We start from the raw sequence: 15,851 nt of genomic DNA, 5'->3' as shown, positions 1-15,851 counted from the left end.
GAACTCGAAAGAGATTGCAAGCGCATGTCTCTCTTTAGTCAGAAGCATTGCAAAAATCATAAACAAAACAGCGGGGACAAGTAAGCACAGTGCTGTCTTCTTGCTTAACATCTGGGCCTAAATCCGAACAAAATCTCTTTTGTGCTGGAATCCCAGCTTCCCCTTCTGACAGGACGAGAGGGATGCGGGCCTCTAGCATGGTTTTAATAAATTTGGCACCTTGGTTGAGAGTATGACCTAAGAAAACAAGCAAAGGGGAGCTGCCGGGGGGGGTGAGGAGGGAGTGGGAGACAGGCTCTGTCTTTCAGGCTGTCGAGCCAGGATGGGAACTAGAGGCTTTGGTACAGTGTGGAAGCCAGATTCCCAACACACACCCCGCCTGCATCCTGATGAGGAGGAGCTAATGTGGCCTGGATGCAGGGGCTCCCTGCTACACCAGCCCTCTCTGACACGGGTGTAATCTCTCTCCCCCTCTTCCTCCTGCCGACTGCCCATCTGCGTGCGATTTCAGGGAAGACTCCGGGGAGAGGGAGGACGGGCTGCGAGGGAAGGAAGCCGCCTGCAGTTTGTTTCGCAGGACTTCAGCTGGGCTGGCGTGAGCAGCAACCACATCTGGGGGGCTGCAGGCAGCTGAAGAGTCAAAACAACGGAGCCAGCAAGCCGAAGGGAGCTGACACCCGCGTTGGCGTGACGATAACCAGAAGCCAGGCGAGCAACTTTGGATGAAGAAGGGGAAATGGCTTTAACTGTTCTCCCCTCCCTTTGCTGGTTTTCCATCTTCCTGGGACTTATCTGTCCAGCATTTGGCTCCAGCTACGGGGGACAGCAAGCTCCTGTGTTAAAAGTAAGCTCTTTTCTCATCTACACGGGTTTTTGTGCAGTTTAACATAAGGAAAATGAAATGACCAAGGAAATGACCGAACCAGACAATGTGTGAAACGTGTGTTTTGATGTGCAGGGGCCCTTGAAGTTGTTCTACCAGTGCAATGCTAGCTTATGCAATCAAAAGTGCAACAGGAATTTCGGAAGCTAGTTAATCCATTTTTGTAAACTGAGAAATATTTCCAGAGCTCTCAGGAAAAAATGGCTATACAAGAGGTATATGGATACTAGAAAAATGTCTTGTGTACATCTTCCTTTCCATGATTAACTGGACTGTTGATTATTTCAATGTGTTGCAGCTGGATGAGTTGATCAGCAGATGTTCTGTCACAGGCTCATTAAAGTCAAAATGAAAACAGTCTGTAGTGAGTCAAAGGGCCTTGAGCAGCGTCGAGTGACACTATAAAGGAAAGAAAGTAAAGGAAAGAAGTAATAAGCTGGACATAAAGAAAGAATGGTGACACTTTTAAGGGATACAGGTGTATTCTCTTGTGTGAGATTACAGCATTTCTCCATGAGTATGGATTTTGATGAGTTTTTTTTTAATCCAATCCAAATTCTGGGCAAAAAGAGCTTCATATCAGTGTTGAGCAAAGTAACCAATGTGTGGTTCAAAGCAGGTCCAGCACTCACTTCAGAAATACTGCATGTTCTGCAAGTATTCTTATTTACTGTATTAGGAAAACGGCAGTTTACTGTTTATTTAACTTTCGCTCACAGAAGACATCCTGTTAAGTAATAGTTGAATACCCTGAGAAACGTTGATGTAGTTGATTGATTCTAAAAATTTCTGAATGATCTTATCTTGCAATGTGTTGAAAAAAAAAAGTGAATCCAAATCCTTTTGGATGCTAGTCCTTTAATGTCGGAAGTGGAGTACGCTGAGGAATTTACAGCTGAAAGTCACAGCACCCCCAGGGTCCTGAAGTCATCTGTAAGCAAAGGTGACTTACAATGAAGCAGCTGCCTCAGTCTCTCTATAAAAGGAAAATGTAACCGAACACTTGCATGCCTCAAGAATTGCAGGATACGTTTGTTTGTCCCCTTAAAACCATTGCCTTGTTCGTGTTGGATCCTCTGGCTTTTAAATAACAGCATGAACTGTTTGTAGATTTGGCTGATCGACAAGAAATCTGTAAGAGATGGTATAAAAGAAATTGTAAGCATACTGTATATGGTCAGTCATAAATACAGTGGGGGACAAGTGTTTATGATACGTAAATAAGATCACTTTATTAGCCATATACAATTTCTTGCATTAGGAATTCGTCATGGGTGAAAAGTGGGTAAATATTCAGTGCCTGATCTTTCTATCATTGCGAAGCACAATTCATCAAGTGTTGGATTGTTCACCATTGATAAGGAACGTGAGTTTGGATCATCCTGAGACAGGTTATACGTCTATACGTCTGAATCTTCCATAAAGGATTATGCGCAATCCTCCATTTGCAATATTTCTCTGGTAATTCGTACACTACATGTATTGTATCATAATGCTGGAGGAAGGGACAGTCCAGGCCAGGGTATGAACATTGAGGCCAAATCTGCAACAATAAGAATAAGAATAAGAATAAGAATAAGAATAAGAATAAGAATAAGAATAAGAATAAGAATAAGAATAAGAATAATATGGGTGGCGCAGTTGTCAACACTGCTGCCCTGCAGATCTGGGACCCTGCACATGAGGTGCTATTAGTGTGGAGTTTGTATGTTTTTCCCGGTTTGTAGAGGTTTCCTCTGGGTGCTCTGCTTTCCTCCCACGGTCCAAAGAGATAGTGACGGAGTGTGTCTGTGTCTCTGCGTGGCTCAGGTTGGACTGGGGTCCCATCCAGGGTGCCCCCTGCCCTGCTCCTGAAGCTCTGGCTGCCCAATATACTGTAATAATAGCGTAACAATATAATTTAAGTGTTTTAATTGGAAAAAAAAACAAATATAATCAAGTATTTGACTGCTTTATGCTTCTCTAGAATGATGTTACCGGGCAAGCTTGTTGAATAGCAGTCTTATATAAAGGGAAATGTGTTCTTATTTACAGTATTGGTCACAGACAGCTGCAATAAGAAATTGAAAAGTTATACCGAACGCATGAACAGTACTTGTATTTCACCAAGATTTTTCCATACTGTCTTTCTGGGTTTATAACAAGAAGGCTAAAAAGGCTCACAGGAAGATCGGAGCTGCCTCTGAGCCAGGCTATAAAAGCTGTACTGTTCACGGGATGTTTCACATTAGTTCACAGAAGAGGCATATCCTTGTGTTTCAGTTTGTGAGAAAATAAATCAAGGGAAAATATGCATCAGGACTGGGCACATATGTTAGGAATGTGCCTGCAACTGCTTCTCAGGACTGAATAAATGTACAATTAAGGTTTGAAACGGAAGGGCAAGACTGAATTAAAGTGGCTGACGAAGAACAATGCCGTATTGAAGGATGAAAGTTTTTTTTTTTCATTTCTGGAGTATGTGTAGTGTACTGTTGTTACATTTAGGCATCAAACATATGCCTCTTTATTATGTTATGAACCCAGCAATAGAAAAGCAGAACTAAATCAATTGAATGGAGACTCTATGGGCAAGCCTACTGTAGTAGGATAATACTAGGTTTTTCACTCTTGAAATCACTTTTTACCTTCACACTTTGAGAAAGTATGACATTAAGGTTCACACTCCCATTCATCATGAAGTGAAGAAGAAAATACCAATATTTTAGTAAACAAATGCATTATTAGGAGTTGTATATGATTAAGTGGAAGAGAACAATTTCTTTACAAACTAGCTGACATGGAATAGTGACATGCACATAATGTACAAAACCTTTACATTACTTTTCCAAAGATGACTTGTGTCATGTCCCATTACAGGGCTGACTGCTGTATACGCCAGTTGTTTTGGCAATGGAAATTGCAGTGAGGCAGTGAACGCCTGTACATTATCAAACAGGCACTTAAAAATGAATGAAAAATGAACTATATGAAGACATTCATTGGCTCCGTTTTCAAAAATGAATGATCTTGATGCAAGACCTTTGTGCACAAGTATGAGGTTTGAACCAATGTGCTTCAAAAGGTTTAGATCACAATTTTAAGGATTACCTACCAGTTGTGGCTGGTAATGTACTCTCGTTTGTATGTGCTATCTATCTGGAGTTTTTGCCATTCAAGCTCTTTCAGGGTTATCAATTCAAGTACAGGACCATGAGTGAAATATGATCATATATTAAAGGAGTAGAGTGGTGGTGGTGAGTGCAGCTATATCACAGCTCTTGGGTTCTGGGCTTGATTCCCAGCTGTGGCACCTTCTGTGTGGAGTGTGCACGTTCTCTTTGGTTCACTGAAGTTGTCTGTGGGTGTCCTGGTTACTTCCCACCTTCAAAAGCTATATCGGCTATGTTATGAGAAGCCTCCACGTGGTCTCAGTGTGCCAGTGTTTGTTTACATATCCTGTGACGGACAGGGGTCTCTTCCAGGGGATGGCTCTGCACAGTGCTCTGTGCTTGAAAAATAGGCTGACCCTTCCCAGGAGTGAGCAGATCTAACGATGGCCACATATTAAGCATTTATTAGGGCAAAAAGTAGCACAGCCACACCCACTATACAGCACCAGATGTGTACTGATCATGTGATGGCCTTCACAGGAAAGTGAGTACAGCATGAAGCAAACCAGAAACACCTGACGTGAGTAAGCCCACGGCGCTCACATGATTCATGTAAGTGTTTTCACATAGATCCTTCAAATCACGCACAAGTCATGTATTGATTCTTTCATCACTTTGTAATACTGATGCGCTGAGGCACAAAAGAAGCACAACACTCAGATCCTATGGATCTAAATGTGATCGTCGCGGTTCCGTGCCCCCCGCCACCCGTTCCGTCCCCCACACCTGGGGCTCGAACCCAGGTCTCCGGCGTAACACAACAGGGAACCAACAGCGTGAGCTAAAGGAGACCACCCCCAGCTCAGGCAGCTGAGGACCCTGCTACGTGCAGTGAGGGCGCTGACGTCACCACACCAGCTCCGCTACGTAAGCATAGATACAGTATACACCATCTGCCCTGGTTTAATTGAGTCTTGACTTGTCTTTAATTTTACTTTTACATAAGAAACTCCCACGGGCTCCATGATAAAATGTTCAAGGGAAGGAGAGATCACATCACATGCAGTGTGAACAGAATAAGGAGTGTGGCAGGTTCCCTTCATGGATGAATAGTGTGGAGTACAGTAAGTGTAATGCGGTCTCCACAAGGGCCCCATTTTACAATTCAGTCTCACTTTGCTTTTCCTCACATGTGGCAACTTCAGCTGTTTATCTGGCTCTTTTTCACTGAAATTTGCGAGTGACCTGTACAGAAATCAGGAAAGGGAAACACCCAAGAGATTTTATTATTTTTATTACTTAGTGTGTATTTTATTTTGTGTTAAATTGCTGTATAGTATATGATGAAATGCACAGTATTTATGCATACATTTGCTAAGCCAGAAAGCAAGGCAGGATAAATGCCTGTTGCATGAATCGGGATGCTTGTCCGTTGTGGGGCACACACAGACACAAATGGTCGGATGACAATTTATAAAGCAGGAAGCAAAGGCTTCCAGTGTCAGTCGTCATCTGTTGTTAGAAGACAGAGGACAGGTCCTCTGTTATGCGAGTTACACCAGAAGGAGTGAATGATTGATCAACATCTTGTGAGTTTTGAATTCTGAAGTTTTTGAAGGAATCTAGTAGGTAGCTCAGCTGTCCTGTTACTGTTAGCTAGGGATTAAGAAACACACAATGTTGTGTCTCCTTTCTTTTTAGCATGGAATTAACCTTTATCTGTTCCTTTGCAGCCTATGTATGCTGATGCAGCTACCCACAGGGACTAAAGAAGACTAATTAGTAACTCAAAGAGCCTACATTTTGGTTTTTGAACATTTTCCTGCTCACTGCAAATAAAAGAGCACTGTTCTCTATGGCTGCTTGGTGTCTGTTGTACACTGCCTGGTCTATCAATGTTTTTACTTATATGACCCCACACCAGGAGTACTGCAATGTCAATGTGCAAATGGAAACATTAAAAGGTTATTACTGACTATGAGCTGCTGAAGCATTAATTTAATACTGGCAGCGCTGATGCACAGTACTGATCTGCCTTTGAATAGACTACTGTGGGATCTTCCACTGTTCTACCTGTGCAGCTGAAGAGTCAGCTATCGGTTTGTCTGGTCATGGCTGTTTGCAGTTGCTGGCATTCTTGAGCTGCTCCCATAGATCTTCTGTCTGACTCACATCGAGAGAAAAGGCTGTCCACGGCAATATTTCAGTGTTGTTTTTTTTCTTGAAGTCGCCGTTTTGTAATGCTAGCCATGCGTGGTCTTGCATTATCCTATTGAAAAAGATGAAAGTTCTAGATTGGTTTGCAAGAATAAGAAATTTGTTGGTTGTTGGTTCAGAGGCTCCTGAGCTTCGGTGTATTGCTGAGCAGCAGGGGAGCACAGAATATTTTTTGTTGAAGGAGATTCCTGCATACAGTACATTATCACTCTCCACTACCCCACTGCTGGATCAGATGTTCTCCAATAATAAAATACAGGCATTTCATTTCTTAGGTGTCAGTGTTACCACTGCATGGCATCTGAACAAGAAAATCCTTCTCAAGCAAATAGCAAACAACAACTTTCTTCAAGTTATTGAATTTGCCATACTGTAGCGATTGGAGTCTGAGAATGGTTCTGCAGATTGTTCTGGGTGATGGGGTGCCCTGGCCATGCACAGTGACCATCTGCCTTCCAGGGTGTGTCTCCCGGTTTTTTGTGCACTAGTCTGCTTTTAATGAAGCACAATACAGTACTTCATTCTGTGGGCATTTTCTCTCTCACAGACAGGATGCCTTCAGTAATGCCAATAGCAGTCTGGTTGTTTCCATTACTCAAGCGTGGAGTGGTCAGGTCCTCTGCTGTTCATGCAGTAATTAAATACTGTCACGCCCTCATCCCACCACATTCTCACACGGAAGAGCACCCGCACTAATCACACTCCAGCCCCGAGCACTGCTGAACGACACCGCTCCTGCCAATCAGCCAACCACGACACTTCATCAATCAGCGCACCTTCCTCCTCGCGCAACACTTAAACCCTCCAGAACCCTCTGGTCTTGGCCTGGTATTGGTTGTTCTTTGGAGCTCTTACCTTTGTTTTTGAAACCTTCTTGCTTTTCTCATTACAAACCATGGAACTTGCCTTTGACCATGTCTCTTGCCTAGCCCTCATTTACTCTGGAAGCTACCTTCTTGTCTACTGACCACCTAAGGTACCGCACAGGGTCCGTCCTCCCGTTTGCTCAGCAGGTCATTCATGACAAATGCGTGTCCACAGATAGACTATATGGGTTGTTAGTCAACTTATTTGAACACTTTTAACTCAATTTGCATACTGAATGTTGAGCTCTACAGTTTTTCATTCACATGGCCTGAGCTCGGTATTGTTCCTTGTTACCTCAAGGAACAATATTACTTCAGCAATCAGCCAACCTATCTGTAAAAAAGGAAAGCAAAATGGTCTGTTAGAAGTGGGAGCTGTTCCTGTGAAGGAATGAGTAAAGATTAATTCCCCAATGAAAATGAAAGAGAACTGGTAAAATACAGCAGAGGGGTGCCCCCCGAGTGGGTGAAGAAGAGAGGAGAAAGGATGTGAATTTTACTGACTCTTTCAATATTGGATGAACCTCTGTTTGGCTCTTTGCAGATGAGAAAACTCCCCATTCTACAAATGCAAATGCAATCTGCTAACAATTTAAAACGTGAATATTGTCATGCATGTGCCAAAAGATCTTTGGTGTGAACCAGACTGCTGCATTCTCATTTTTCTACAGCATAACAGGTGACATGAAACCTGATAACCTGGTGCACATTTAAAAATAGGAGGGCAATATTAATGAAGGAAAGTAAACAAGACCTTAATCATATCTGCAATGGTTCTGTGGGAGACAGAAAGGGTTCCAAAGAATACACTGTACAGTATATAACAATAGCTTGTGAAAATGGGCAGAGACATGAAGAATAAGTAGCACTGAACTGGATGGGTGAGCAGGAGTTATGTGAGGTAGTTGTTTTTATATCCTATCTTATTTTATTGAATAAATAAAAAATGTGATTAGAAACAAAACAAGAGTGACAGCAATATGACTCATGCATCTGACTCAATGACTCAAAGGTTGAGAGCATAAAAATCAATATTTTTGATGGATCATCACAATCCCTAGTAGAACATTTATGGTACAAGCCAGTAGTTCCCAACTCTGGCCCTGGAGTAACAATCTGATAGTTTCCATTCAAGGTGAGCTCTTAATTTACAGTGCTAAATAAGCACTTAATCTGATTGTTTGTATAGACTTCAATGTCAAAAATCCCCTGCTTCAGGGATACTGGTACCAAAACCTACAAAATTTTACTCTGTGTCTCTTTTTCTTGTTGCTGACAGCTCTTACTAGTTTATTAATTGGTAGTGGACAGACACAGGTGGGGATGCTGTTCCCACACTGAGCATGTGTTCCTTCTGAAGAGGTCCAGTTGGTTATGTTTGAGGCACCACACCTGATTGAGAGTAGTCCAGATAATTTATAATACCAATTATAAATGATCCCCTTTGACCTTTTAAGAGAAAACTGAAATACATTAGCTTGTGATTAAAACCTCAATTACAGCAAAAGCCAAAGAACACAGTGTTCTTCCAGAAACCAGGCTTTTTTAGGTTTATAATACCATAAGGTAACTAAAGCACAATAAACAGGTCATACTGATCTACTCCCACTCAAAAGAAAAAAAAATAATGAACGGATGATAAGTATTACTGACTTGATTTTGGAAAGTCTGCGATAATTAAAGTTGTACAGTATGATTACTTAGCAGAAAGGGAACAGCAATTTCAAAACACAAGTAACTGCATTTTCATTAAAATGAAAACTCAAGATGCATTTTATAAGCTTCTTATTATTTCAGATACAAATAACAATTATTTCATTGTCATGCTTTGCAGTGCACTTTGAATATTTTGAAGATTGTCAATGTTTTCCCATCGGAAGCTGAACTATGAATACTTTCGTTAAGCACTCCCAGGTGCGCGGGCTATTTTGTTATATACTGTAATTGGCTCCTTTATTACTGCCTCTCATTAAAAGCTTTGGTATGGAATGTTTCAAGCCTGGCAATTTCTCAGCACCTGGGCAACATTGGATCCTAGTGAGCATAATTTACACATTCTTTTCTGATGAACGCAGGAGGACAGCAAGGAAGAAGGGAACAAAATAATACCCTTTTCCTTCTTTTGAGCCTTGAGGCTGTGAGATGATATATTTCACAAGTCACAGAAGTATACTGCGTTAGGAAAATGGCAATAGAAATGCTGTTCTAATATGAATAAGCAATGTGAAAAAATGTGAAATGATTAGATTATTTCAAACTTCATTGACACACATGCAGTCACCAAGTCCAGTGTTTTGGGGTTTTCTTGTGTTTTGTACAGTATGTTTTAAAAATCTGTCATTCCTTTCTTGCTTTCTAGGTTTGTGGGAAAGGATATTTCCTCAGCAAATTAAGCAAGTGCTTGCCTTGTAACTGTGGAGGACACTCCATCAACTGTGAAGACATAACAGGGATTTGTATTGTAAGTTCTATGCTGCTTCTTTGATATAAGTAGTAGGTGTGCTGCTGTCGGTTCACCATATACAGTAAATTACACTTCAATATACTGTATAAAGCATATCCTAGTAGAGAAAGGTGAATGTTTTTGCCTCCTGTTACAGGACTGCCAGAACAACACTAAAGGGGATTTTTGTGAAGAGTGCCATGATGGATTCACTGTCGAAATCACAGCAGGGGGAGACCATATTTGTTGGCCTTGTGCCTGTCCCCTTCCACTCATTTCAAACAAGTAAGTCGAAGATTTGTCACGTGGAATATACTGTACAGTGCTTTCATTCACCTACAGGTTTTAATGGCAGCAATTTCAAATTAAGAGGAAAAATGGCAGATTCTGGATCGAAATTTGTTTTCTTTCGCTGCCTTGATCCCAGTCATTGTCCAAAATGTTAGAAGCCTTCAAAAACACCATGAAGGGACCTTGCAGAAGAAAATCAAGAAAGAAACAAAATATCCCACGTTTCAAGAGAACATGGGCAAAATTGTTGCAGCCAAATATGATCCTTCATTTATTTACAGTAATGACAATTTGTCAAGACGGATGGAGAGGTCTTGATGGAGGATGGAGGGTGTGTTCATCTTCCCAGTGTCTAGTCACTGCAAAAATCCATTTCCAGTGAGCAACGACACCCTGTGGGCTCATCCTGACATGACCACGTCAGTTTTCCTGTGAAATGAGTGTCATATTTATGTCATGGACTTTGCAGATCTGAGCTTCCTTCCACTTTGTTGGATGAATCGTAACGTCACGTGACATCTAGGGTTCAGAGGCCAGTGAGCAGACACATGCTTTTCCAGCCACTACTGGAGCAATAGGACACACTCCCACACAAAAACATCCGTAATTAGGTACAAAGCATGAGTGGCAGATGCAGTGCTTCCAGAGGTGACCACATATGTTACTAGCCTTTAACATCCACAGAGGAGCCCCTGTTGATCAACACTATCGATTTCAAATGTTGATCAGCGTAACAAATCTGCATAGGACACGTCTCTTCACCTGCTATAAAAAAAACATTTCCTGAGGGGAACTCTGCAAATCGGCAGCAGTTCTAAGTGACGATTCTCCGTAGCTTGATTGGAAAAAGTGTCTAACGCTGTACTTTTTTACCCACCCAATGTCTGTTTTCCACATTTTGCCCTCTGCCAGTTTTGCAGTGTCCTGTGAAAAGCGGGGGAAAACAGAGCGCTGTATGTGCCAGGAGGGCTACGCGGGCCCCATTTGCGAACGGTCAGTGTCTTGGAGTGAAGTACAGTACGTGCCCCAGGGCAATATGGTATTGCGTTAATCAAACGGCAGCGGAATATCTCACTATTATTATATAATGTAGAATGTTCATAGCTCATTCCTTATAACCTTTTAAATTATTATTATTATTATTATTATTATTATTATTATTATTATTATTATTATTATTATTATTATTATTATTATTATTATTATTATCAATTGCTCTTACATTTTTCTTTGGTTAATGGTGAACTTACAGTTTTTCAAATACGGTGCTATCAGTACTGCTTGTCTTTACAAGGAGTACAAAACTTCAATATATTGCAGTAAAAGTCAAATGTTTAGTAAAAGTAAAATATGATCACGACTTGCGCTCTAATCGACAGATGTGCTCCGGGTTACTATGGAAACCCCTTACGAGTTGGCGACACCTGTAAGAAATGCGACTGCAACGGCAACACGGATCCGAACCTCATATTCAGCGACTGCCACAACGTGACCGGCCACTGCCAGACCTGCTGGCGCAATACAGCCGGCGTCAACTGCGAGCGATGCGCTCCGGGGTTCTTCGGAGATGCCATCAGCGCTAAGAATTGCAGAGGTGGATATCGACATTGTACACACCTATGTTTAAGATTCTGAAACGTTCCCTAAACATTTTTTTAAATGCTATCTAATTCTGCTTCTTGTCATCTGAGAGTGAGGTCAGTCACGTAAAAAAAAACGGAGAAAAGGAGAAAAACAGCTGTGCTCAATCATCTCTCCAGTCTTCTCTTTACTGTACATACACACTGCGCCTTTTCCTCAGACCTAAGATTTTCCTCATTTTCCCTAGAATTTGAAATGTTAATCAACGTACAATAACAAGGAGGGGGTAGGGATGAAGTGTCTTATTCAGATTGCAAATGTGAAGGCTAGTGGTGTCTGAAAGATGACAAAAATCAGATTTATTTTCACCTTCAACCTTCATGCATTTGTCAGTATTATGCGAGCCCCATCATGACCATAGAGATCTTCCAAGATTTACTGAAGCTTAACAGAAAATGGCAGATGTACTACATATTCTTTATTAACTATAATGCAACCATGAAGCTACCAGCAGTACCAATAATCTGAGTTCAGTCCATTGCCCTATCTTGGACTGCAACCTGCCTCTGCATTACAAACGTGGTGGTTTGTATTGTCATTAACCTGATTAATATGTGTAGAATTAATCAGAATTTCCTGAACTAACACAACGCAGAGGTAAATGTGTCACAGGCTGATTGGCCTTGTATGTATTTCTCTTATCTGCAGAATGTCCCTGTAATAAGTGTGGCACACAGTCTTGTGATGACAGGACAGGAAGGTGTCATTGTAAACCGGGAGTTACAGGACCATTATGTGACAGATGTGAGGTAAAAAAAAACACACTTGACCTTTATAATAATTAACCCGAGACATTTATCAGTAATAAAGTAAACCTAGCTAAAAACAGAAATAGGGAAGGATGACATTCAGCCTGATTTTCAAGAATTTATAACACTGGTGTGAATTATACCACTGCTAGGGCTAATAATACAATACTTAATATTTAAGAAAGCTTTCATAAGAAAATACTACACAAGGGATTATTTATCAGTTTTATAAAGTTGTATAAATAAATATTTTAGAGAATATAATATCTCACGTGAACAAAGATGTACATTTGTGTTATTCTTTAATATTTCACTACTTAGGGAAAACAAAATTGGAAAGTTATAAAAATAGGCATTTTGCTTTTGGTAACCTTATACATATAGATAACCTACATCTGGAAGTTTAGTACAGTTATACAGCGTCTAGAATGCATACTAAAACTCAATGCAGATCCCCTACTGTATATCCAATGTATACTTTCCTATATACTGTAATTTCTAACAGAATCTTCCATACATTACTGCCGTGTTACACTTTTGTCTTGTAAAGGACCCTTACTTTGTGTACATCGTGGGATTAATTAAATGAGCAACAATGTTTTATATTAATAAAAAGTCATTGAAAACAACAGTGCGGAGCTTACATAGCACACATCCGCAAAACAATCCTATTTCTCCACTATATTTCTTATTTCAGTTTTTTTTTTTCTGTGTAGGCTGGCTACTCTGGATTCACGAGCTGCCTGGGATGCAGGAAGTGTGAGTGTGCTTTGGCCTCTGTCCGGCGCGCCTGTAATCCGCTGACTCAGGCTTGTGAATGCCAGCCTGGTGCCACTGGACAGCACTGTGAACACTGCAGCAGTGGCTACTGGAAGTACGGGCCTTCAGGCTGCCAGGGTGAGTGAAATGTGCTAATCGACAGCTTTTCTTCTGAACAGAATTAGCACGAAAGACTCCCGACACTGACTTTTGTTAAACGTCCTTGGCATAATGGAACAAGTACAGAACAAATGACCCATCTTCAATTCCAAGTCATTTGATCGATACGGATGCAGCCGTTCAAAAGGAGTGAGGTACGCTGCGGTACAACGCGGCGGGCGTGTCACATCACAATGCGTCATATCACGTCCTACCGCATTTTACTGCATGTAAATCAGGTTCTGTTAATAGTCTCCAGAATCACTTTGTAAAACTGTCACTTGAGCTGTCACCAGAAAACACCCGGCTTTGAGTCCCGATCACTGCTGAGGGACAGTCTTTATCCAATTAAGAATTTAAGTTGTATACTCTTTAGACTTTTAATTTTAAACTGTGTATTACAGCATGTTAATCCTTAAACATTAAAAAGTTGGTATATTTTATAAAAGCAAGATTGCTCAGTTGGACAAAAGTACTGGATGCGTTGTTCAGTGCATTGGAGCATTCTGTAACCGCTTTTCACTGCTGTCCACTGTTCGTGTTAAATAAGAACTGAGGTGAAAAATGCAGGATTGAATACCCCTTCCTGATCCAACATCCAGTGATAATTACACATAGGGAGGGCATCCTCCTCGGAGATCACTGCCAGACTACTTGGAAACACGGTATAATTCTGTTGTGAATATTACACATTACACTGTATTTCTCATAGAAACATATATGTTCATACAAATGATCTCACAGGGAATACTCAGTATGGGTATATGATATTATACTGTTCATAATAAAGGTAAGAACTCTGATAATATTGCATTGATCCCAAGTCAACTATGAAATGGCAGACTTCAACACCTTTTTGCATGTGGTGCTATTTTAAGAAGCTTTGCTCTATTAATTCCAGTGCTGTTTTTTTTTTCAAAATGAGCGTTATCCCTAACTATGTGTCGCTGTGCTGTGTCCAGAGTGTGACTGTGATGGAGGACCGTGTGACAGCCGGACTGGGGAGTGCCTCCCGGAGCCCTCTGTACCCCCAAAGGTCTGCAACATCAGTAAGTTGCCTGAATATAGAAGAAAGCCTTTTAGTTGAGGTGCTCATATGTCGTACTCCAGGGCTACACAGCATTGAAGATCTTCCAGAAAAAAAGATAATAACCATCACATCTAAAATTCTCGACCTTTTATATGTACGAAAAGGCTCCTGTAATTAAGGCGTTTAAAGCACTTCTTTCACAAGGCAGTGGGACCTGGATAGCTTCCATAAACAACCCGAGGTACCTGTTTTTGACATTTAAATTGCACTGAAGTATGAGAAAAGCAGGAATAAGATGAACAATACGCTAAGGTCCTGCTCGTTTTCTTTGGCATGTATCCAAATTAATTAAAGGCCTGTCAAACAGAAATGACTTGAGGTGCTGTGTTGATAAATCTTTTATGTATTTATATCTCAAGAGAGGAAGCAGACTATTACAACACAAATTAATACAATATTTAAAAAACAGCACATTCACAACTCATCACTGATTTCACCCTAAACTAACAGCTATAAGAAAGCCTGTGTCTGTAGGGTCCGACCATTATATATACTGTAACATTGTTCAAACATTCTGTTAATTTCCACACTTTTATCAGTGATCACACAAAAACACACAGTTCTATGAGTTGGTTTGGTTTGGCATCAAATATTCTGCCTGGAAAACAAAGACTGATTTCCAAGAACTGTTTTGATGCTGGAATGATAATGGACATGACTTCTTGTTTTCGACAGGCTGCGATGAATGCATCTGGTATTTAATCGATGACATCCTGTCATCAAACAAGACATTGCAGGAAGTCAAAGCAAACATCATAAACATCTCTACTGGAGCAGTGGCCAACAGTCATCTTAGTCAAATCAATGCCACAATCCTGCACCTGCAGGTACTGCACAGCAAGAGTTTCATTTCACTGGGACAGTTTTATTCTGTGTGCAGACTTGCACATTGATCGGTTTATTTGGTAATTTCTCCTGATATCATAAATCATATTGATTTCTCAACACTAAGAAAAAGAAAGCAACATATAGTATTATCCTCCGTTAAACATTCTTGTTTCATTCTTGTTTTTTTTTTTAATTACAGTAGATGTATTTATTTTTACAAGATATCTGCCCATTCGGTAACGATTAAATTTGAAATTATCAGTACTAATGAATCCACAGAATATTTTATCTATTTGGAAGCCAGACTCAGATCAATGCAGATATCTCATCCTAATGTTATACATAGAAGTAATGATTGTTCAAATATTATCTTAAAGGATGAGTGACTAACCAATCTTTTGTTTTTTTTGTTGAAAACAGAGTCAGTTTCGGAAGTGGAGAAATCAATCTGACATTATCAAAACTCAAACAGCAGTTGTGAAGGATGCTGCGCTCGTTGTCCAGACAAACCTGGAGAAGCTGGAAGAAAAGGTATACTGTACCTCCACCATCATGACTTGGCAATTATTAGATACCACAGTACTGTCAAAATTCTTATTCTGCATATTATAATTTTAGTTCTAAAGTTAATTATAAAGTTTATACCTGCTCATTCCAGACTAAATGAATCACTGTGTCTACAAGTGGGTCTGACAGGATGCATTTTAAATCGCTGGGCATCACAAATCATCAGATTTACTAATTTAATTCAACTGCATCAAATTCATTTGGAGTTGAATGAATAGCAGTGATACTGTGCATGTCAGTCATGCCTTTGTCAAAACCCTGTTTCA

General features: G+C 40.5%; 1 protein-coding gene across 1 annotated transcript in view; it reads left to right on the top strand.

The window, feature by feature from the left end:
* Positions 1–350: 350 nt before the first annotated feature.
* lama4 (laminin, alpha 4) overlaps positions 351–15,851 on the top strand; it is a 47,908-nt gene continuing 32,407 nt past the window's right edge. Inside the window, exons 1-10 of the mRNA XM_015354949.2 lie at positions 351–844; positions 9,418–9,519; positions 9,659–9,786; positions 10,705–10,785; positions 11,172–11,386; positions 12,082–12,182; positions 12,899–13,079; positions 14,063–14,149; positions 14,866–15,017; positions 15,439–15,549. Coding sequence (XP_015210435.2) covers positions 737–844; positions 9,418–9,519; positions 9,659–9,786; positions 10,705–10,785; positions 11,172–11,386; positions 12,082–12,182; positions 12,899–13,079; positions 14,063–14,149; positions 14,866–15,017; positions 15,439–15,549 — 1,266 coding nt within the window. The 5' untranslated portion in view covers positions 351–736. The remainder of the gene's footprint in view (positions 845–9,417; positions 9,520–9,658; positions 9,787–10,704; positions 10,786–11,171; positions 11,387–12,081; positions 12,183–12,898; positions 13,080–14,062; positions 14,150–14,865; positions 15,018–15,438; positions 15,550–15,851) is intronic.

Source organism: Lepisosteus oculatus, chromosome 2, assembly GCF_040954835.1.
Source record: "Lepisosteus oculatus isolate fLepOcu1 chromosome 2, fLepOcu1.hap2, whole genome shotgun sequence".
NCBI classification, from domain to species: Eukaryota; Metazoa; Chordata; class Actinopteri; order Semionotiformes; family Lepisosteidae; genus Lepisosteus; species Lepisosteus oculatus.
This window is presented reverse-complemented; position numbering and strand designations above follow the sequence as displayed.